The 22,880-nt window shown below is 43.0% G+C and overlaps 1 protein-coding gene across 2 annotated transcripts; it reads left to right on the top strand.

The window, feature by feature from the left end:
• The first annotated feature begins 2,412 nt into the window (after positions 1 to 2,412).
• On the top strand, positions 2,413 to 22,599 carry GXYLT2 (glucoside xylosyltransferase 2). 2 transcript variants are annotated; one of them, XM_051788704.1, is made up of 7 exons: positions 2,413 to 2,768; positions 8,747 to 8,936; positions 9,142 to 9,273; positions 14,472 to 14,723; positions 15,681 to 15,804; positions 18,168 to 18,340; positions 19,050 to 22,599. In XM_051788704.1, exons 1-7 carry the CDS (start codon positions 2,596 to 2,598, stop codon positions 19,230 to 19,232), a joined length of 1,227 nt encoding a protein of 408 aa, XP_051644664.1. In that variant the 5' UTR covers positions 2,413 to 2,595; the 3' UTR covers positions 19,233 to 22,599. The 2 variants fall into 2 exon arrangements, with proteins under 2 accessions (XP_051644664.1, XP_051644665.1); XM_051788705.1 differs by lacking the exon at positions 2,413 to 2,768 and adding an exon at positions 2,799 to 3,032.
• Positions 22,600 to 22,880: the final 281 nt, after the last annotated feature.

The raw sequence follows: 22,880 nt of genomic DNA, 5'->3' as shown, positions 1-22,880 counted from the left end.
ATCTATTATAAGAATATTGGACAGGAAGCTGGATTATGAACCAGTAGGCACCGTCTTCTCTGCATAAATTCAAATTTGCAGGACAAGTCCATAAAAGATAAGAAGTTTCATTAGAGAGTTTATTCTTGTCTAACTGACACTTTCCAATACTGCCTCACTATCATTTTTTTAGAGTCTAAGAACTCCCAGCCCTTTTTTTCTGGTAATAGTTGCCTTGTGAAAGAACTATTTATATGCTGATTTCAGTGAAGAAGCTGGTGCCTCAGCCATTCTGCTTTTTCATCCAAGTAAAGTATGAAGGAACATCTCTAAGGAATGTTTATTGCTTTCTTCTGTAAAAAGCATACTGAATTTTTTAGAACTGTAATAAAAAGTTTTATTTGGAAATGTACAAAGACCACTTTACATCTCTTGGTGCGTCTCTCTGATGAAGAAGTTAATTTGGCTGCTATGTGTTTAATGCAGCACTGAAGAATGAAAAAACATTATCTACAGTGTTTTGGGCAAGTAATGAGGAAAACTTGCTGTTCCTTTGAAAAATAGAAACATGAAGCTTTGCAATTTCTGAGCACATTTGACTCTACGTGGCTAATAATAACAAGTAAATCTGGCATAATCTCACGGATATGATACATAATGTATTCTAGATATATAATTGGCATGTACGTACAAATGGTAATCAGATACAGAGTATGCATTTAGTTTAACAAGTAAAATGAAGAATAAAATGGTTTCTCTATGTAGGAAACAAATGGAAATAAATTAGGCATAGGTTTCAATCAGAAACACATTTCTCTGTGAAATACACTATAAAATACAATACAACACATTGCTATTTCCATTGTCTAAATTATCAGTGTAATAATTTCTATAAACAACTAGAAGTAGTTCTGTAGTTGTTAGACTTACACTTAGCAAAAATTTGGTATAAATTAACAATGTAAACAATAATTGAAGGCTTTTCGTGTGATAGAAATAGCAGATATCACTGCACACTTGAGCAAAATTCAAGGCTGCACATTGTGGCCAGTCCGTTGCTTTACTGCCAAAATTGAACATCAGAGAGTGCAGCAGATTCAGCAACATTGATTTAAGGGTGCACTGTAATTTTGTTCCAGCCCAGCCATGGAACTGATTTTGGGTGAGCATGCAGCTGGCAGCACGGGAAAGTTGATATTTGCACATCTTAATTTGGAAAAAAAATGATGCAAGTAGGCAGGTGAGTGGTGGCACTGCAGTAGGTCATGGAAACAAGATGAAAGTATCTAATAATCCCTTAGAATGTTTTCCAGATTTCTAATGTTTGCCTTGGATTTGTATGCAGACATTGCTCACACATCTCCTAGAGAAGAAAAGAGATTGTGTTGATAGTATAACATCACACATTTGAACAGCTTGAGGATTTCAGGGGGTTGCTACTGGTACTCATTTTTTTTTACTAAGTATGAAGTTTGGTAGGGTTTTATTATAGTCCATATATTCTAATGGAAAGAGCATATGTTTATGCACTGTGGTTTTTCTGTAGTTTCTCATTTAGTATTGCTATTTTCCCTTACGATGAAGTGATTTATATCTGGCCAGAAACTGAGTTGGATGAAATTCTGAAACAGTAGTTGTTCATTGCATTTGCACTAATACTAAGGTAAAGTACATTTTGGGATACGACTGGTAAAGGCATGTGGTGACAGCAGTGTAAAATGGACAGGCTGCAGAGTTTCTCTGCCAAGTGAATGCCATTTAAGTAGTGAAGGCCAAGCACAACCAAGTTCACTTCCAGTGCTGACTCTGTGAGGGACTTGTGAGGCTCCACTTTCCCTTCTCTCCCCATTGCAGTGCTGACATTTCCATTCCATGCAAAGTTTATGCTCCAGCTCCATGGGGCAACAAGAATCCTTGCATTTCTGTCATTCTTTTCATTTAAAGGTCATAAATCAGATTATGAACCCAAGTAGGATTTATTTCCATGAAATTCACAGTGTGGTAATCTCTGCTGATGTTGCACAGAAGACTAACTAAGGTGGGTCACACGGGCACAAGTCCAAAGCTGCACAGAAGGGAGGGAATGTTTTGTTCCTTCGCTGTCCTACAAGTATTGCAGTTTATTGCCATACAACCTGCCGTCGTAGCAGGTGGGATGGGAACAGCGTGTTTGAAGGTGATGAACTGGGGCTGCAAGGCGGAGGGAAGCTCGGCACCAGTTTGATGTTGGCACAGACAGACGAAAGGCGCTTCAGAGCCCAGTTCCCTCTCTCCCCCTTCCCTCCTGCTCACCTTGCTGTGAACACTGACCCCTTCCAGCACCGCGCACCTGCACGGGCGTGAAATCAGAGGTACCTCGGAGTAACAGCGGGGCGCGGGGCCCTGCCTGGCGTTCCTTGCTGGAGTTATTAATCAACAATAAGCTTTATTGGTCTTGTGGCTGGTAAGTGACGAGACTTTCCCACCGTGCGGCGGCTACTCCAGACAGTACGGTAGGACAGTACGGTAGCGGCCCCGCCCCGCCGGGCCGGGCCGGGCGGCCACGTCCCCGCTCGGGCCGGGCTGGGGCGGCGGGACCGGCGCGGGGACCCGGCCATGCGGCCGCGCTGACCGGCCATGCGGCGGCCCTGCAAGGTGGCGGCGGCCCTGCTGTGCCTCGCCGTGCTGCTGCTGCTGTATCTGCTGGCGGGCAGCGCGGCCCCGCCGCCCGCGCCCTCCGCGCCCGCCCGGCGCCCGCCGCGCCTCGGCCGGAGCCCCCCGCGCCGGAGCGGCGGCACCGCCGGCCACAGGTAACGGGGGCGGCCCCGGCCCCGGCCCCTGCCCGCGGAACCCCCCCTGTGCCGGCCGTGCCCAGCCCCACGCGTGACCCGCGGGTCCCCCCGGCTGGTCCCTCCTCGCTGCCGCCGGTGCTTCCAGCACTTCCCTCTCCCAGGTGTTTTCCCGTCGCCTCCGCGAGTGGCCGGTGATGGGAGACCCTTGTGCGAACCGCGCTGGTATAAACTTTTCCCCGCGTAGTTTGCACTCGCAGCGCAGTTGCCAGAGACGCCGCGAAGGTGCGTGCAGGGTTTCGCTCCGCCGGCGGTCCCTCGGTCCGGGCAGCGGGTCCCCTCCTTTGCCAGGCTGTGCGAGCACAGCTTCTGAAATAGCTGCTTTCCCATTAGTTTTGGCCTTGTTTCGAAGGCTGACGGGGGCAGTGAGGTACTCGCTGGCCGGAATGAGGAGCTGCTGTCACCTCGGGAGCTTCGCTTCTGCGGATTTCTCATCAGGGAAGGTGTCTGGTTGTTGCTGTGTGATACCATGGGGTTCCAAACCGCGGAGGCACCAGTGCATTTTGAGCTCTCGAGATTTTTGTTTTGAATGCTTTTTCTATGTAAATTCATTATGCATAACTTTTAAAAAAAGTTTGCAGTCCTGGTGTGTTGTATTTCCTCTCCCAGCACCTTACAGGCAGAGTATTTAAAAAACCCCAATTAGTTCAGAAAGAGACCCTGGCAGCTTTCGGTGGGTGGAGGACTGTTTTCCCCTTTGCATTCCAATTATATTATGGCCAGTGTGACCTCATATATCTAATTAACTTGGTATGTCTTTGTGTCTTTGATTCATGATTTCACAGGGATGTTCTGAATGAAAGACTACTCCTGTTTTTTGAGCTCTTACTCCTTAACTTATTAAGGCAGTTGGTTTCTCACCAGCATTGTTACCCCACTGAATGCAGGAGATGTTTACTGGGTTTGAGAATGGGTCACGGGCAGAATCCAAATGCCTGTATTAAAGCAGGATTATTTCCACTAGCAACTGTACCTCCTGAAGTCATTTTTCTTTAAGGCATATCTCTGCGATTATCATGGAAATCAAGAAGAACACTGAAGGAGGGAGCCCTGAAAGTATGGAACTGCTAGAGAGTGTAAACAACTGTTCCATTTCAATGAGCTTCTCAGAAGCATCTTCATGTTTCAAACTTTGACATTATCTAACTTTTCGATTATTTATTGACTTTGCAAGTACTTTTTACAAGGTCTGCAACACAGCAACAAACAACAAAAGAGGAATTCTGTATTCAAACCATGCCTTTTCTTCAAAATATTATTTGTTTAGAGGTTTGATTGTTGTTTTTTCCCTCACGATCCTGCACCATTGGCCCCAGCAGTTTGTATAACTGAGAAGCACAATTCTGTGGGTCCAGTTCTGCCCCTTGCTGAAGGTTGATTTAATTTATTTGAGTAAGAGTCTCCATAAAAGGAATTTTTGTGAGGCAGGTGTGACATAACCTGGTCCAAGTGGAGGTGGTGCCTGAATTCTTGGGAAGGCAGCAGGTGGTAGGATCTGCTGGGCTTAAAAATCCTGATCCAGGCGAGACTGAAAGGAGTGTGAGGGGCTTGAACTTGGAGCATAAAAGACAGACCAAAATCCTGTGATGTGATCACACTGTACGTGCTTATATAAGACTGCATAATCAGTTCACAGAACCTTAGTGAAGTTTTGTCTGTGTGAATGTAAAAAGTTGTTTCAATTCAGTTTTGCCAAGTTGGTTTGTGTAGTTTGGTCAGAGGATGCAGGTTTTGGGCTGAGCTCAGACACAAAGGCATTTTCTAGGACGTGTTTGCTCTAGGAGAATCAGCACCTTGCAGGGAAGGTGAATTGTGTTTTAGCTGGGATTTGTAATACTGCTTTCTGTAGTTCACATGATGACAGAACACATCAGTTTTTAGGTTTTAAATACAGATTTCTTCTACCATAAGTAGTTATACATGATAAAAGCTTCATGTATGCTCATATTGTTAGCTGGCTGGTACTTAGCAAATGTTATCAGTGACATTCATGGGTCCTGCTTTGGCCTTTAAATAATTTTGGCAAATCTAGGTGAGCATTGCATTTAAGTTTCTGGTTAGCTTTGAAAACTGATTTTTGATGGTGGTTTTACTGCTCCTTCATATAGGAAGTAGCAAGTCCTAGGCTTTCAGTAAGACATTTTTTATACGAGGAATTTTAAGTATGTGCCAAACCAGTGTGTGCAAAGTATCCAAAAGCAGAAGGGTTATTTTACATTTGAGGGGCAGATGTGACCATGCTCTCTATTAAACCAGCGTGGCAAGGCTCAGGAAGGGAACCTTTGCCAGCACATTTAGTTCCCTGAAAGTAACTTTTCCAAAGCAAAACATCTCTTGCATGGCAACCTGTCAAGACACTTTTTCTCCCTTTGCAGCCTGTGTACACACACATACGAGTTTGGCTTGAGTTTGATAATAACATGCTGAAGCCCCAAGTATTTAATACTTGTTTCACAAAGAACTCACTTGATAACAGGAGGCAGAAACACCCATTCTGGTTTTGAGTGTCATTTTCCCCTTTCTCTGAACAGTAAGAGGAGGTCGAAACTTCGATTTTTTGATTATCAGCAGCTACAGTTGGTTTTGTGCAACTCCACTGAAGTGAGAAAACTTTGTTTCAAAACATTTAGAGCCTTTCTAATTTATGTTTTAAAGTGTGTAAGAAAATGTGTTTCATATCATGGAGCTGCTGTTGGGACATTGACTCAGGGTGACTGTCAGGGAAGGAGCCTGTTCAGTGAATCACCAGTTTGGATACAACGCCTAAATCCAACCTTGTTTGTGCTGCAACAGTAAATGAGATCATAATATGAAGAAGGTTTCAAAAATTAACAACTATATTGCATTTTGTAAGAGTCTGCATGCATTATCTTCCTCTCAGGAATAAATTTGAAGGCTTGAATAGATTAGCAGGCTCTGTAATGAGATGGGAATGCATTATTTTGAATGGATTTGGATTGATTTAGACAGGTTTTGGGTTAATTATGTTTGAGACACTTTGACTGTGACTAATAAGAAAATTACATGTAATCTAAACTTTAAGACCTAGAAATGTACACTGTTGTGCTTGAGCACTCAGGCTGCTCCTGCTGTGTCAGTGCCTGCCTGAAAAAAATGTAGGCAGTAAATAAAATACCAGTGAACAACTGGATGGGAGCTGCTCTGTATTGTTGGGAGGTCTTTGCTATAAACATTTTATTGTGCTCCATCTTATCAAGTCTGTATTTTGTGATGCTTTCTGTAGAGCTTAATCTTAGTTTCTTTATTTGTTCCTGTCAAACACATTAAACTTCAAGGCCCAGGTCACTGTATTGATTTAGATGCATTTAAACCTTTAATTTATGTTATAAAATCCGATTATAGGCTCTATTCATAACCAACAACTTGGAGTACAGATGGATGAATGTGCATATAAATGTTAGGAAGAATTGGCTAATGTGGATCTATGGGCTTTTTAATGTGCTTGGGACTGTCTTGAGGTGGGGAACTCTTACTGCTCTAGCAGCTGTTCCTGTTGTACAGGTAGGACAATGTGGCTGTATCCTGCACATCTTTAGGGAATATCCTTTCATCCAGCTGATATTTCTCCCTGTCCCTTCCATTGCTCCTTGCACTGTGTGTAGGTGTGTGGATGAACAGAGGAGGGAAGGGGAGCTGTGATGTCCTTTGCTGTGATCTGCTCATTTGCCTTCCTGGCAGTTCGACTTTGCCTTTACACCTTCCTCTCCTCAGACTTACGGATGATAATTGTTATTTTTTAAGGGCTAGGTTAAATTGTAGTCAAATGCATCCTGCTGTGACACTTTATCTCCCATTCCAGCTCACCTTTATTTCCACAATCCTCTAGTTTTCTTTGTGTACTTATAAAAAATATGTAAAATATTGTGTTCCAAAGTTCTTCTGTACCTCTTTGTGACTTTCCTCACTAACTGTTGCCCTCAGTGTCCCAGACTGTTACTGGTATAGTTCAAGTACTACCTCGTGCCCCTTTTCTCAGAGATTTTTATTCCCCCCTAAGCCATTACATGCTCCTGACCCCCTTTGCAAATGATAATTCCTTACCTCCAAGGTTCAGCTTTCTCCTCCACTTACTGTCTCTTGTTATCCCTACTCCCATGGGCTTACTGGGAATTCTGCTTTCATCAAGGGTTGTTTCTGCTGAGTCTGTCCATTGGAAGTGCTTGTCTACACACACTGGATTTTTCACTGCAAAATAGCTGCATAATGGAGAGCTCGTGGCTAAAACTGCACAGAGAAGCTGAGTGCTTTGGTGTTGGGTTTTGAAATGTTGCAATAAAAGTGTAGTTTAGTCCCTCTCCCAGTGAATTCCGTTGCCACAAGCTACATCAAAGCAGCTCTATGGCTTGCCTATGGCTTGATTTAGAGACTCAATTAAGAGGAAACATTAAACAGATAGGGAGAAGGGGGAAAAGGTGATCTGTGTGAGCAGCTAATTATTCACTTCAATAATTCAGCAGATTTTACACTAATAGGTTGGAAAGTAAATACCACTTCACATAGATGTAGTATTCCATTATTTATACATTGATGAAATTGGGGGTTAATTAAGACTAAAGCAGAAGACTTTAAACCCTTAATAAAATATGTTGCTTTGGATAGTCAGTAAAGTGCCAGTTGATGGTGTTCCTTTACACAGAGGTGAGTTGCTCTGTAAGACACAACTCTGTTGTTTCACAAAACAGCATTCTAATGTCTGTAAAAAAGAATAGCAGCTTTAAAACTGTCATTTTTCTCTTTATTTAGAACTTCTGTTTGTACTATTAACTTTACTGATTAATTGTGTGTATGTAATTATGTGTGCTGTGAAGGGGCCAGGATTGATGTCCTCTGCTCAGAGATATGTCCAGAAAGGGGAGTGATCTATGATTTACCTTTTGAACTCTCCAAGAGTGATTACTGTGCTTCCAATTTAGTTCCTTGGTCAGCTCATCCCATGTAATATAAGTGCCATCTGTGTTAGAATGTGAATGCAACATGGTAGAAACGTTCCTGGAGGATTCAGTTTTTAGCTCCATGCTGAAGTGGGGGACACACAGAGCCAAAAGGCTGTGTTTTCAAAACATCTTCAACTCCCCAAGAGAGCCCTGATTTTTCTGGCCAGCAGGTACAATGTGCTTTTTATGAGCAGATTCCCCTGTAGTCTGGCTGAAATGTATATAAATCCCACACAGGTGGGTGCTAAGTGAAAACCCCATAGTTTACCCCTTGACCACTTGTGGAATATAGTCTGACTCATCTGGGACATGGGAATATGTTTGTTTTCAAAATTCTCTATTTTAGCAAAATCTCAGCGATTCCATGGGGTGAAATAGAGAGCAGTCCTTTGAAACTGTGCCAGTGCCTTCAGGCCAGGATTAAGGCATGCATCTTTAATAGCAAAATTAATTAACTGTTAGAACAATTTACATATGGATAGAGTGGGGGTTTTTTTTAAAGTATGGATGTCTTCTTCCAGTCTAGCCATTATAAGCCTGGGAATGAAGTTGCTGGATGTAGTTGTGTGATCTGCAACGTGTTAGAAAGTTGGCTGGGTAGTAGTAACTCCACTCTGGCTTCCTGACCTCTGAGCTGGGAAAGGAGCTGTCACTTGCACAGAGCAAGGTGGTGTCTGGTTTGAGGTGCTGTGGAATTTGTTTCATCTGTGTCTGTAGTGCAGTGATTTATGCAAATCCAGAAATGTAGGAATAACAGGAAATTTCTGAAAACAGCAAATTCCTTTGTGTTATAATTGTAACGCTGTTGATCTGTACCGTTGACAAAAATGAGTGTGCCAGTGCATGTTCTGTGGATGTCTAACCACAAAAAACTCCTGACCCCTTGCACAAGGAAGGGCAAGAAAAAACCCTGCTGTCTGTTAATGCGGGATTCTCTTCATGTTTGCCTCAGTAATTTTTATATGCCTATTTCTGAGTTTTCAGGAAGCCTGGGGAACAGAAACATCCAAAGGAGCCTTCATCCTTGCAGTGCATGCATCTGGCAGTGGTGGCATGTGGGGACCGGCTGGAGGAGACGCTGATCATGCTGAAATCAGCGGTTCTCTTCAGCAACAGGAGACTCTGCTTTCACATTTTTGCTGAGGATTCCCTTAAGCCTGAATTTGAGAAGAAGGTGAGTTTCTTTGTCATTTGGTAAATAAATAAATGAACGTGCTAGTTATGAATTGCAAATCTCTGAGAAGAATTACACGGGCATCAACAAGTAGCAGTCGAGCTCGTTGTTTACTGTACACAGTTATAAACTCCTTGTGCATGCTCAGTTTTTTTAAAAAGCTGTATAATATGTACTGTCTGATTCCTCCCATTGTGTCTTTCAGTTAAAGGAGTGGCCTTCCTCATACACAAAGAAGTTTGAATCCACCATTTACCCAATAACCTTCTCAGTAGGAAATGCTCAGGAATGGAAGAAGTTATTCAAACCATGTGCTGCCCAGCGCCTGTTTCTTCCGGTAAGGCACCTGGATTTCTGAGGAGGTTGCTTCAGGAAAAGGTTAATTCCACAGAAAGGAAGCTTTGCTGGTGCAACATTAAAACCGTTTTCAGGCCAAAACAGCTGCTTCACGATATTTTGGTTTGTGCTTTAGACTCTGTAAAAAACAACACAGAAACCCAGCCTGGCTGTTTCTCGGCTAACAAAGGATGTGTGTTTCTGATTTGTCTCCAGTTCCATGAGCCTCTCGGGCTCTCCAGATCCTCCAGAGAAAGTGTGAGAGCTCTCTCAGGGCAGATCTTCTAGGGTAGATGCTGCATGCCTTGTTAAATAACATTCTTTTCAACATGTCCTCTTCTCACACCATCTTCCTTTCCATATGTTAGCCCTTAAACTGATGCTCTCAGCAATCCCTTTTCCTTGAGTTTTATTTCTTTTTCCAAGACTGTCAGAATTACCCTTAAGGTAGTAATTCCAGTGTGCTCAAAGTTAGATTTTGTGCAAGAGCTTTGTGTGTCCTGGGATCTTCAAGTTCACTGAAAAGTTGTATTATTTACTGTATAATACGTAGTGTCAGAAACTTGGAAAATAGTGAGGGTTGCTGGAGAGAAGGAAAGTGTTGATAACAATTTTGCATCTCAGAAATGGAAAGAACTTCTGCATAAAGCAGTTTCTGTGGAACTGAGAACATCTATCAAAAGTATCTCGTGTGTTGCCGTTTATTGGGGTGACTCCAGTGAAGTGACAAGCTGTTCATATGGTCCAGATTTCTTCATTACTGTCTTATGAGACGTGGGGGGGGGACAAAAAATCTTTACTCTGTCAGATGGAAGCAATCAGGAGACAGCTGCACGTCCAGATACGTAGCCTATGAATACATATGTGAGAAAATATGTGCTGTCAGCAGTTCTGTTGATCTGCCATTTAGGGGCAGACTATCAACTGCACAAAGGCCAGATGGGCTGAAAGTAACTCCAACTTCAGCAGGGATCCTCTATTCCCTGAGTAAATATTTGTATCACCTGGGAAATAATCCCTGAGCGTTCGCTTGTTCAATACAGAGTGTTTGTCAGGATGTGCTGGGTAAACACAAATCTCTGCTCTTCTTATTTCTGTGGTATTTTCTGTTATTTTGGTGGACTAACACAAGAATGGTTATGGTTTCACTTTCGTTTGTCATCACCCTTTTGATGAGAGAAAGGGGTTTATGCTGATTCCTTCAGGCTGGGCAGTGCTTTTATGGATTCCTTTTTGTCACTCACATGTTGCCGAAGTTCTCCAATAACTTTTTGTAAAGAATATTAGACTGTTGCACGTTGTCTTAGCAAAACAAGGAGGCGGCTTGGACTGTAAATGTTTTTGTCTCTTGGGGCAGTTGCAAAATGTTGTGTGTGTTCAGGCTGAGGTTTGTGTCTTTGAATAGGAGGGGTTGTCCTAGAGGAGCTGCAGCTGACACCGAGTCAATGTGGATATAGTAAAGAAAACAAGCTGAGGTGGCAAGTGTCCAGTTGGGCTTTGGTACTCGAGCTTGCAGGCTGACAGAACCTTGGGCTGTTTCTGGGCAATTTCAGCAATCATTATTTTTGTTTTGGTGCTTGATAACTGGGTTCTGACATCCCAGTTGAACTGCCTGCACACAGCAGGAGCAGAGGGTTCCAAGTGTTATTCTTTAGATAACTATTTTTATTTTATTTTAAATAAATACCAGCAGGATGTCAGTATAATTTTTTTCTTATCCTTCCCTGTACTGAGCATTTCCCCTGCAGCGGCATAAAATGTGCCTGGATTTAGGGAGGACCCCAGGGGAGCAGTAGTTGAGTTTATCAGCTGTTTAGCTCTCAGTTGTGCAAATTGTCTTGCTCCTGATAATGCTAAGCCCGAGTGGAATGTGAGTCTTTGATTCACAAGTGCCTCTCCTGCCAAAGAAATCTCTGCTGCTGCACCAGCAGGCGTGTGAAAGTGGACAGGAGGGTATGAGGAATGTGTTAAGGGAAAATTGGGTAAGAACCTTTCAGTGGTTTTACTCACTGATAAATCTGGAGCTGTGGGAGGTGACCCTGCATTTGCAGTAAGAAACTGTTCTGTCCTGGGTAACAGGTTGAGGTGCACATTCTCAGCTTGTTAAATCTACCTTGGATGCTAAAATACTAAGGAAGATTGTACAGCATCCTGCATTTTTAGAGGCATTCTGTGACATCTGATCACGTTTAGCCACTTAGATGCAGATAATGCAGGTTGAGCCTCCGTGTAATCTCACAAGCCCCAATCTTTTGCTGCAGTTTGCTGCAGTAAAACCATTCAGGGCATTTGTAAAGACAAAGTTAGGAGGATGGAAATCTTTGCATGAGCACAAAATGAAACTGTAACAATAAACTAGGAGTTTATTGCTGCTCTCACCAGTCTCCTGAAACTGGTTTGTTCTACTGACATGGATGTTAAGACAGCGGGTGAAGAACATCCTCTGCTCCCAGGGATGTTGGTCCTGTAGAGCTGGCAGCAGCTGTCACCCTGCTGCTGGTCTGGAGCTACCAAAACAATCAGCTAAAGTATCCTGAAATGCTTAAGGGATTTTCAGATGATTTTTGGATGAACATTTAGAACCCTTCTCAACACACTTAATCTACTTAAAGAGCTTTTAAGGTAGATTAGCAATATCCCTGTGTTATAGCTTTCCTCTTGAGGGTGCTCAAGTATCCAACTCTGTGGATTGGTGGCAGCACTGGGAATAGATACCAGGGCATTATCTATACAAAGGTCTCTGTTGTAGTTTGAGTTAATTGCTTACTACAACTAAGTTTACTAACTCAGCTGTGTGGTACTGTTACATTAGCATCAAGCTTTGTAATTTGTCCCTAATTTTGGATAAAGCTGGGATAGGCTGCCATGCCAACCCTCACAAGCCCTTAGGTTTGTACAGCTTCACAGTACACCAGCATGTTTACCCAGGAGTGTGTTATTCCTTGCTAACCTTGCTAACACAGGGAGAATCTATGGAGACAGAAGTTGTGAAATCAAATTACAGATAATTGAGTATTTAAGTGAAGTGCCAGGCTAAATATAGCCAGTTCTGTGCAGAACTTTTTGACAGATTTTTCAAGAATACTCTATATAGCTGCAAAGCAAAAAAAAAAAATCACACTTCTTTAAGCTGTAAGTGCCTGCAGAGCGAGGGGGAAGACAAGCACAGCCAAGGCGTGTTCCTGGCCATTCCTTCCCAAAATCCTGGTCTGTCAGGTGTGTCTGCATGGTTTGAGTGAGCTCAGACCTGCAGACACAGTCTGGTGTGGCTCCTGCTCCAGGTCAGCTGTGTGTCATTTTTAAGCTGCACTGCAGTTCCTGCGAGGTGATTTCATATAGTAGGTCCCTATGAATTAGGGCTTGCAGGTGTTGCAGAATAATTAATACACAATAACCAGGATATCCTTAAACTGAAAACTCTTTCTGCTTTTCAACTGTTTGTCTTCTATTGATTTACAGTAGCTGTCTTTTTTATTGGTTTTGTCTTTAGGACTGGACTCTGGGATACTTAACATCTGCAAATATTTACTCTGAGCTCTTAGTGTGTTATTGAACTCTTTGTGTCATTCATTTATTGATAACTCCACGTGCTGGTTTGTGGTTTTTTGTGGGAAAATGGTGTATTGCTGGTGTATTCCAGCCAGCAGAGTGATCTGAATTGTGTGGGATGTGTTTACTTGGAGTTTGTTGTAAGTGTAACTTTGGTTTAAAATGCAGAGACACTTCCTTCTCCTGCTTGTCCTGTTCTGTAGGAAGAACGTGTTGTTATCCTGTCAGAAATACAGGTCAGGGATTTGTTAAACTTGACTAAATGTCAGTCTGAATCCTCAAGTGTTTAGTCAGGTGAAAAATCTCATTTAAGTCCATCCTCACGGATTTGGCATCTCAGTGGATGCCTGTTGAGTGTTCTTGGAGGTGATACGTTTCACCCACTTGTTGAAAATCTTAGTGTTGTTCTCTCTATTTCAGAGGTAATCCTCGGTTACAATAGTTTGAATTTATGTAAAATCCAATTTCTTTGGTAGAATTTATTTTAACCTGCATAAATAGCAGGGCTTGTGATTAATATCATTGCAGTTGGAGAAGAGAGTGATTGTTGTGTTCCACAGCCTGGTGAAAATCCAAAGCCTTTTGGGTTTTCTTTTCAGAGCAAAAGAGAGAGAGAGAAATAGGGCTTTTGGCTGAGACCAAATTAAGAAAATTTCAGTCCTTCAGGAATTTTTGGACAGTTTTAGCAAATAAGAAGAGCAGCAAACGTGCAGTTGAACTGATGGTCAGCTGTAGGTAATGACCTTTATTATTTGTCAGATGACCTTACCAATAGCGGGTGCAAACATCCAGACAGTTTCCTTGGACTGTTGAAGCACCTCCTGATTTGCCCCACTGGCATTCATGAACGAGTGTGTAAGGATTTGGGTAGCCACAAGGGGGAACATGGTCAGCAGGAATAGATTAAATGTCCTGGCTCTAATCTGCAGTTCACACCCTTCTCATCCGACCAACCTCACTGTGGTTATTCCTGATGGAGTCTGGTAACAGAGGTCAGAACCTGACCTGGTGGGTTTTCATGTGACACTTCTGTTCAGCAAGCAAATTTTGCTCTTCAGGAGGATGCACATACTCTGTGATTGATGGGGTTGTCTTAATTAATGTGAAACACTGGTATATATTAATACTGAATGCAAGTCTGTCGGTAGCACAAGGTTAGAAGAGGAAAAACAGTCTCTAGAAAGGCATAAGGAAAAATGATACAAAATGGAGATGGAAAGTATTCTGCTCTCCTGGGTTACCCTTTTTGTCTGTGGAGAACACTCTATGCTTCACCACTTACAGATCTTGAAAAGAGCTGACAAAGCTCTGTATATAGACATTATTTACATCCTATTTCTGAACTGATACTAAATAGTCCTTGCAGGTATTTTTGAGAGCTCTGTGTTACTGTTTCATAAGAAGGTTAATCCAACCTTTGTGCTCTGGTAGCTGTTTTGCTGTGCAGATTAAAGAAAAAACAAGCCACAACAAACGACAAGACAATAACCTGATAAGTGTTGTTCCTCTGTGTAATTACATTTAGCTGATAAACGGATAATTTGGAAGAGTTTATTGATTTAAAAGAAAAGTACTTTTTGCTAATAATCTTCCTGTTTGTTGCCTCTTTGATTTCTTTCCCGTCTCTTCCTCTCCTCGCAAACCCAAAAGGTCATCTTGAAGGATGTGGATTCCCTCCTTTACGTGGACACCGATGTTCTCTTCCTGAGGCCCATCGATGACATCTGGCACGTCCTGAAGGAGTTCAACTCCACCCAGCTGGCTGCCATGGCCCCGGAACACGAGATCCCAAAGATTGGCTGGTACAGCCGCTTTGCACGTCACCCTTATTACGGGACAACCGGGGTCAACTCCGGGGTGATGCTGATGAATTTAACGCGGATCCGCAGCACGCAGTTCAAGGTGAGAAGAGATGCAGCTGTTGCAGGAGCTCGGGATTTATGTGTTTTTCACATCTTGGAAAACTTAGTGTGAAATTATATAAGGTTTGTAATATAAAGAATCGGAGAAATATGGAATTTTTATAATTGCACGCTAAAAGCAACTAGTGAACGTGGTTGTTAAAACATGTGAAACTTCCCCAAGGGGATGGAGCAGTGAGAACCTGCAGCTGAAGCAAAATGGCTTCTTCAACATCTTATCTTCCCTTGAGAACATATGAAAGAATAAACTCAAGGATCTTCAGTGCAGTTGCTGTATTGTTTTTAAAATTGGAAAGCTTGATGTGAAAATCCAGAGAAACTGGTAATTTTTGCATCTATTGTAAATAGACTTTTGTATCCTGCTGCAGATAAGTGGCTCTGTGAACTGATGTAAGTGAGAAGGGAGCATTTTCATTGACATCTCCCCTCCTCTGTGAAAGAGGTTTTGGTTTCATTGAGCACGTATTCTGAAATCACTAAAACTCTGCTCACCCCAAGTGGTTCCTCATGCAAGGCCAGGGGTTTCACACACCATTGCAAGAACAGCTGGAGTGAAAAAACCCACATTGCTCTTAATACCATAATTCCCAGGGAAGATGATCCTTAGACTGTGTTTTTCCTTGGTTTTATAACTTGGTTTTCACCTCGTCTCTGCATTTTTCCACTTTTCCACTTTTTTCCCACTTGTGACCAGCAGGAGCTGACATCAGAGCTGGACCCAGGAGACCTTGTTTTCCTGTTTAGGCAGAGAGGAGCACAGTCAGCTCTGCTGTTCCAGCCCTGTCCAGGTCTGACATTTCCTGGCAGTTCTTCATTTTTCACCTGGTGTCTGATATGGCTTAGCAGACTTACAGATCTGGTTGTGCCCCACTCTGAGTCAGGTATCACAGCACTGGTCACAGTATTAACTACTTGCTTCTGTTTTTCTGCCCTGCAGAACAGCATCATACCAGGTGGTTTGACTTGGGAGGAAATGTTATATCCATTGTACCAGAAGTACAAAAATTACATTACATGGGGAGACCAGGATTTACTAAATATCATTTTTTACTTTAACCCAGGTAAGTAATGATTCTTGGAGTTGTGATTATCTGTGCTAGGAAAATCTCCTGAACTTGATTTTTCTTTTAGGTGCTATTTGTTTTTTATAAGTTGCATGAATACTCTGGCATGGAGTTACTATGTAAGTGCACCTTGGATTTACAAACCATGAATATACTTCTGACATTGCTGCAGGTAGTGAGACTTGGACTTGGTTCCATTGAATGTGTAAATTCGTTTTCTGGAGATTTTGAGAAAACAGTGAAGTATAGGATTAATGATCAAATGCAGGAATGGAGTTCAGGTTGTATGTGAGCTTAAGGGCATCACTGGACCAGGGTGTAGGTGCAAAAATGTTTTTGTTTCAGATGTTTTCCTGAATGTGAAATTGCCAGACTTTCTCCGAAGCTATGCCCTGTTTTTCTGAAGTTCAGAATTTTGAGTAACAAATGAGTGACAAAGATAATATAGTCAGAAAGAAAGTGAACACAGCCACTGGAATATCTTGTCTAAAACTGCTGTGCCCTCCCTGCTTCTACTCCTTCACTAGAAGTTACTATTGGAGGAAGATGCTTCCAGCCTCTGAACCAAGTGATCAGTCTCAGCAAGCACCAGGATAGTGTCATAGATATCCTGCTGGTGAAAAATGCAGGGATTTAAACACTGGAGCACAGTACAAGCTTCCCAAAGAAGCTGAGAACCTTATTTCATGCTTTGAATGGATGCTGAGTGTTCATTCTTATTGCTTTTCCTGTTTCCTGTGTGATCCAGTATTTCCTCGAGTGATCTTAAGAACAAAACAAGTTTGGATTTATCTTTATTTATTCTGTTCCCTTTTCTTTTTCTCTAAGGAATCACAGGGTAGGTAACTGGATATACCCAAATCCAGGCAAATAAGAGGAGTGAGCAGAAGCAAAGCAATAAGCAAATATCTGTTTACTGCAGACAGATGTCAAACATTAGTGTCCCTGGTACACCACACATTACCCTTAGACCTAGGGAAAAATAGAGTGGGAATTAATTTCCAAAAGAAATTAATGTTATGGGACTAGGGTCTCCTGGAAGAAAAAAAGAAATGAGGCCAGATTAGTCATGAAGTCAAACTCAAACTGCTAACTGAAGTGTGCAGCAAAAACCAAAGATTGCAAGAATATCTTAATTTTGAGATGAGTGTTCTCTATCAAAGCCACATGTTGGGACTACTCTGCACCACAGTCCTTTCCTTGTAACTGGTAAATAATTTTTTGTGAATTATGTAACATCAGACTGCTCAAGAGAACTGGATACAAATAACACAGAAAACTGAACTCTGTGAGGTTTTAAACTCTGGGTTGTTGAAAGTGGCCTGCGAAGGAATCGGCCAAGATGCTGCAGGTACCTTTTTATAGATGCAAGTTAAAACCACACAGGACTGTGCTACGTGGGGCCTGAGGAGCTGCTCCCTTTTCCCATCTCTGAGGGCTGTTCTCCCTTTCTGGAGAGTTCTCCTGCTACAGAGGCCTTAAGGGAAGAAATGGTTCAGAAGCTTATTCTCCTACTCTTCAACAACCACATGGGACCAGCTGCAGACTTCTGGGAAGCTGGGAAAGGCCAAGTGAAGAATTCAATCTTCAGCACTTCTGCCATGACCTGCTGGCACCAGACATGATTCATTGTTCTCCAGAGCCGAGGCAGAAAGGTCGCAGGGACTGGTGTGATTTATGACAAGCAGATTGGGAGTTCTGTGTGCACAGAGAGAGCGTAAAAAAAATCAGTAGGAGAAAGCGAGTTACGAGCCCTTTTGAGGAATTAGGCTCATCTTTAAATAAAACCAGACCTGTGAAATTAATGGGTGATAACTCTTAGGAGGGCTGTGAATAAAATACATGACTCCTCATGCTCTGCTGTGTAACAAATTGTTGTGGCCTCCATGACAGCTTCAGCAGCAAACACTGGATGTACTTTGCAAGTTTTCCCATGCTGTCTCCAAAGGAGTCAGGATTTTAAGTAACCATAACTGCTGTGTGTGCTTCCCTAGTCCTTCCTGTCACTCCAGAAACTCTTTCCTCTGGCAGAGGACACTGGATAGTGCCGCCTGATGTGTACTCACTGGGTTTGATTCTGCCACTTTCAGCTCTGTGAAGGGCTCCCTTGGGTTGTGTTTGCTCCCAGACTTCGTGTTGCCCTGTCTGTTGGTTCAGGACCAACATCTGAGGTGTGTGTAGTCATCCTCTGAGGGAAGGAAGCATCTCCATCGAGCTGCTGCTTGGGATAATTGCAGAGGAAGTAACCAAACGTTTCCTGGTCATCAGTCCCAGCTTTTCACGGAAACATGGTTTAATTTGTTCTAACTCTTGTTTGACTTGTCTTTTTCCCTTCCCTCTCCCCTGACTGATGTGGGCAGAGTGTCTCTACGTGTTCCCCTGCCAGTGGAACTACCGGCCCGACCACTGCATGTACGGCAGCAACTGCCGCGGGGCGGAGGAGGAGGGGGTGTCCATCCTGCACGGGAACAGGGGCGTCTACCACGATGACAAGCAGCCCACGTTCAAGGCACTCTACGAGGTGATCCGTGATGTGAGTCTGCTGCCTCCACACAGGCACTCCTTGTGTTTCAGTGTAGATCCCTGCTTTACTGGGATTGCTCTTCCAGCCGATCAGGCTGAGCGTGGTTGTGTTTTGTGTAAACCCATCAGACACAACAGGACACAGCTGCTTTGGCTTCTCATGTATTCGAGGTGATTTAAACACTTCTCCATATTATAGTAAACTTCCAATCAGAAAGGCTGATGAACTACTTTTCTGTAATATTGAAGCTAGGAACAAAGTTTTGGAATGGAGCTCTTCCTGCTGGGAAGCAGCTCTGGTCTACAAATACCTGGTGTAAGTTTGTCCTCCCTGAGCGCCTCGAGCCTCCAGGCACGTGGAAGGCAGAGGCTTGCACGCAGACACAGTGCATGTGTCCAATTGGAACGTGGTGTGTGTACAGCTCCACACCCCAAAACACTGTTTCCTTACAGTGTCCCTGCATCAGTAAAGCTCCTGTAAATGCACACTCTGGAAGTGCAGTTTCTGGGAGTTGGCTGTTTCAGGGAATATGCCGAGACAAACTTCTCTGAAAGCAGGTGCTCCCAAGCAGGGTTTGAAGTGATGGGCTTGGTGACACCTTGGACAGGTGAGGGACAAGTCATTCCCTACCCACAGAAGGTTTTCTCTTACAGAAACTTCTAAAATGCCATTTCTCATCTAGTGAAAACTAATAATTAATTTTTTTCCTTTTCTTTAGTTTCCATTTGAAGACAATCTCTTCCAGTCCTTGTACTACCCTCTGCAGTCGAAGTTTCTGGATACAGTGCACACTTTATGTGGGAGAATTCCACAAGTATTTTTGAAGCAAATTGAGAAAACTATGAAGAAGGTGTATGAAAATCGTGTCATTGTCTACTTGGGGGCCAATCACAGATACTAATTGTAGCTCTGTTTTTACAGAGTTTTTAATTCTTGCACTCCATCTAATGAAGGATATAAATGAAGAATATGAACTCCTTTACCGAAACTCAGATTTAAGATATTTCCATATCCAATTTCCTAATAACTCCTGAAGTTACAAAAAGCAGGAAATCCTAGAAGCCTACCTAAAGTGTTATTTCTTGGGCCTTTTTTCTCTTCCTATGTTTACTCTTGTTGCAACAGGGAGAGGTGATGATTCTTACTTTAATTTGGGTTTAGTTTGGGTATTTAAGTACAGCTGTATTCCTGTAACTTTCCTGAAACTGTGCAAAAGGTTGTGCTGCTCTGAGGCTTGACAAAGAAGTTTATGGTTGGAGCTTTGTAACATGAGGACTCTTGAAATGATGGGGCAAATATTCTTGAGTGACATGAGAATTCTGAATTACAGAAAAGATCACTCCTGTGACAGGATGAGTTAAAATCTACTGTAGTAAAAGGAAAGTATTTGCTTAAAAGGGTACTTCTGTCTGAAGGTGTATTACCTGCTGTTCTTCACGTGTAGGACCTGAGATTTCCTGTACTTAAAAAGATTAGGGGAATACAAGTGCCTGTTTCCTTTGTGTTTTACAGCACTTTTTGTCTAGCGATTGTCATTTTTCCCATCTGCTCTTCAGGAGTTTTGTGAGGGCTCCTCATGAGGAAGTAGAAGGAAAATACTTTAAGCATAAGACAACCATGTACAAGAAGTGGGAGGTGACTGCAGGGGAAGCTGTGGCACCTGCTCGGCTGACAGAGAAGAGCAGGAGAATCCTTTCCTGAATGGAGTACAGTCATGGTCCTGCTCCCCCAGTCCCTTAGAGTTTAGGAGTGTATTCTCTGGCTTGGTAACGTGAATTGTATTAGGTTCAGTCTAAGAATATTGTGAATGAAGAGGACAAAATCAGGGACTGTGGATCCATTTTCCTCTAGAAGTGCTATTCACTGCATAGGAACAGTGGTATTCCACCAACAGCTGTCCCATCCCTGCCTTGGGAGATGGCCAGTGCTGCCTCTGACTCCCCTCTCCTGCTTTGCCAGAAACCTGGGGCATGGAAATGTATTTCTGCCTGGCACTTCCACTCCTGGAATCATAATCACAGAATTCTAGAATGATTTGGGTTGGAAGGGACCTTAAAGCCCATCAGTTCACCCCCTGCCATGAGCAGGGACATTTTCCACTATCCCAGGTTGCTCCAAGCCCCATCCAACCTGGCCTTGAACACTTCCAGGGATAGGGAAGTCCAGAGGTTTATGCTGGGATCATAATGAATAGCCTCAAAGTGAAAGAGCATTTGATGTTTATTTAAAATGATGTATTTAGCTTAGCTTTCCAAAGTATGATCATCTTAGGATATGCACAAAGAGCTTATTAAAATTGCAGTAGCTGAAAGGTGCTTGGAACCAGTCCCTGGGGAACTGGAAGTGAGGACACTCCTAAAGAGCAGCGATCCAAGAGCAGACTCACTCCTAAAGAGCAGTGATCCAAGAGCAGACTCCCAGAGGGCATTTTCTAGGTGTAAGCCCCAAGGGTGTGTGTGGGCGAGTGATTGAAGAAAGCAGTAGAGAAAATGATCTTACTTTTCAAGCCTGTTCAGCAAAAAAACATTAGGCAGAACTCGGAACTGCTCACTCTTGTGTCTATGTCTAACAGGCAAAGTAGGAGAGGGGTGAGCAGGGTGAGAGAATTAAGCTTTCCCCTAATTAAAGGAAAACTGGCACAGATTGACATCCTGTACATGTAACATACATTTATTAGAGGTAAATGTTTGAGGTGTGTGAAAGAGGGAAAAGATGTTTCCAAAGTTAAAATAGCATTTCTGAAGAATTGCAGTTTTGGGGATTCTACTCTATCAAGTCAGGATGCACAGACTCTGAGAGAAAGCCCTTTTATCTCACACATCCTTTCTCCTTGTGTGGCAGCTCCCAAAAGGAGGGAAGACATGGCCCTGTTGGCATCCCAGGCTGCCAGATACCAGCCTGTACACGGGATGGAGTGCAGACAAGCTTTTCCCAAACACTGGAGTGTGAAGGTGGCTGTGACACATCTGTGAGCGTGCTGGGTGTGACAGCCGGGCAGAGAGCAGGGACAGGGGTTTGGAGTAAGGGACAGTTGGTCTGGCAGTTCTGTGCTGGCCTGTGCCTGTGCCAGTCCTCACAGGCACGGCAGGGGAACAGAAATGTGTGTTTGCACCTCTGTGTGCTGCAAAGTGTAATCCACCAGTTTGATTACACAGTGTCGTTCTGACTCCATCTCTTATCTCCCCGTGTTTGCCACCACAGTGTAAATTGATGTGGGAAGAACAGAGGCAGCTCTGAGTTGTAGATGTTGCTGTCTCTCCAGCTTTGCTTAGGATTTTTTATTCGACTGAAGTTTAAGTTGCCACTTTAAAGAACACTACACTTATACCTATAGAGAGAAGTTTGAAATGTAGCCCAAATAGCATTCAAGAATTCAGAACCAGAAGGCAGAGTAAGGAAGGTTGAGCATGCTGGTTTAAGAATTTTAAGATAATATGACAGGGAAACCTTTAGGCCAGCAGTTCTGAGAGCTCGTAAAAAGTATTAGCTTGCTTTTTGGTCTTTATTTTCACATATCAGGGTAAAGCTGACGGCAGGTCAGATGAGGCTGGAGGAGCCACATGCTGGGAATGCCGAGTTCCTCATTTCCATGGTGTCTCCAAGCCACAGAAAGCTGCAGAGCAAAGTCTTGCTGCCCAGACAGTCGCAGCCCCAGCGCTGAGGCTCTGGAGTTTCGGAGGCTGTGGTTGTGTAAGCTGTGATTCAGCAGAACCCTGCAACCACGGGCACATTCAAATGAAGGAGTGGAATTCATTACAAAACAAAGGCATTATTGCATATGAACTGGTTAGAGATTAAAGCAGTGCTTTTAATGTTTACAGGAGGTGCTACATTTTGTTTAGGAAGAACTGTGTTATGTTCTCAACAGCTATTAAATATATAAAGTATTTGCTTTACATGAAGACTTTTGTTAATGTAATATCAGCTGGCAGGAAGAATGGGGAGGTTCCCCCCTGCTGGGCTTTTTCTGAGGAAAAAAGCAATAATTTCAGCTCTCCAAAGCGTTTTAAAACAATTATGTAATTTTGTTTCTTCTTGTTGTTAGAATTATTAATTTATATTTTATTGCATCTTCCAAAACCATGTTATATTTTAGTTTTAACAGTAGTTGGTTGTAATATTCATCTTATTTAGAAGCCAGTTTTAATTCATTTTGTATTTCATACTTGTGGCTAATTCCTTGTTAATTAGCCTTCATTTATCTTAATAATGGGATGTGTAAATACTCATAAAGACTCTATGTCCTCATTTCCCCTTCCTCTCCTGTATTTTGGTTGTTTCCAATGGTATAAGGTAAACACCTTCACTAATGTAACACCTTGAGCAGTGTCATCATTTCTTTACATGGACAGAACGTGCAGCACATGGGACGTGTTGGCAGCAGAGGAAAAGCATCACCTTTCCCACTGTGATGGGAAGAGCAGGTACAGCCCCGAGCCCTGAGCCTGGGTCAGCTGAGCCTGAGCCCTGACCCAGCAGTGTTTGACACTGTCCATTCTGCCTGTGCAGAGCAGAGCTCAGGGTGTCCCCTCATTCTTGCTCTACCAGC

The sequence above is a fragment of the Manacus candei genome, unplaced genomic scaffold (genome assembly GCF_025592945.1).
Source record: "Manacus candei isolate 608988 ecotype Guabito, Panama unplaced genomic scaffold, ASM2559294v1 h1tg000025l, whole genome shotgun sequence".
In the NCBI taxonomy this organism is placed as follows: Eukaryota; Metazoa; Chordata; class Aves; order Passeriformes; family Pipridae; genus Manacus; species Manacus candei.
This window is presented reverse-complemented; position numbering and strand designations above follow the sequence as displayed.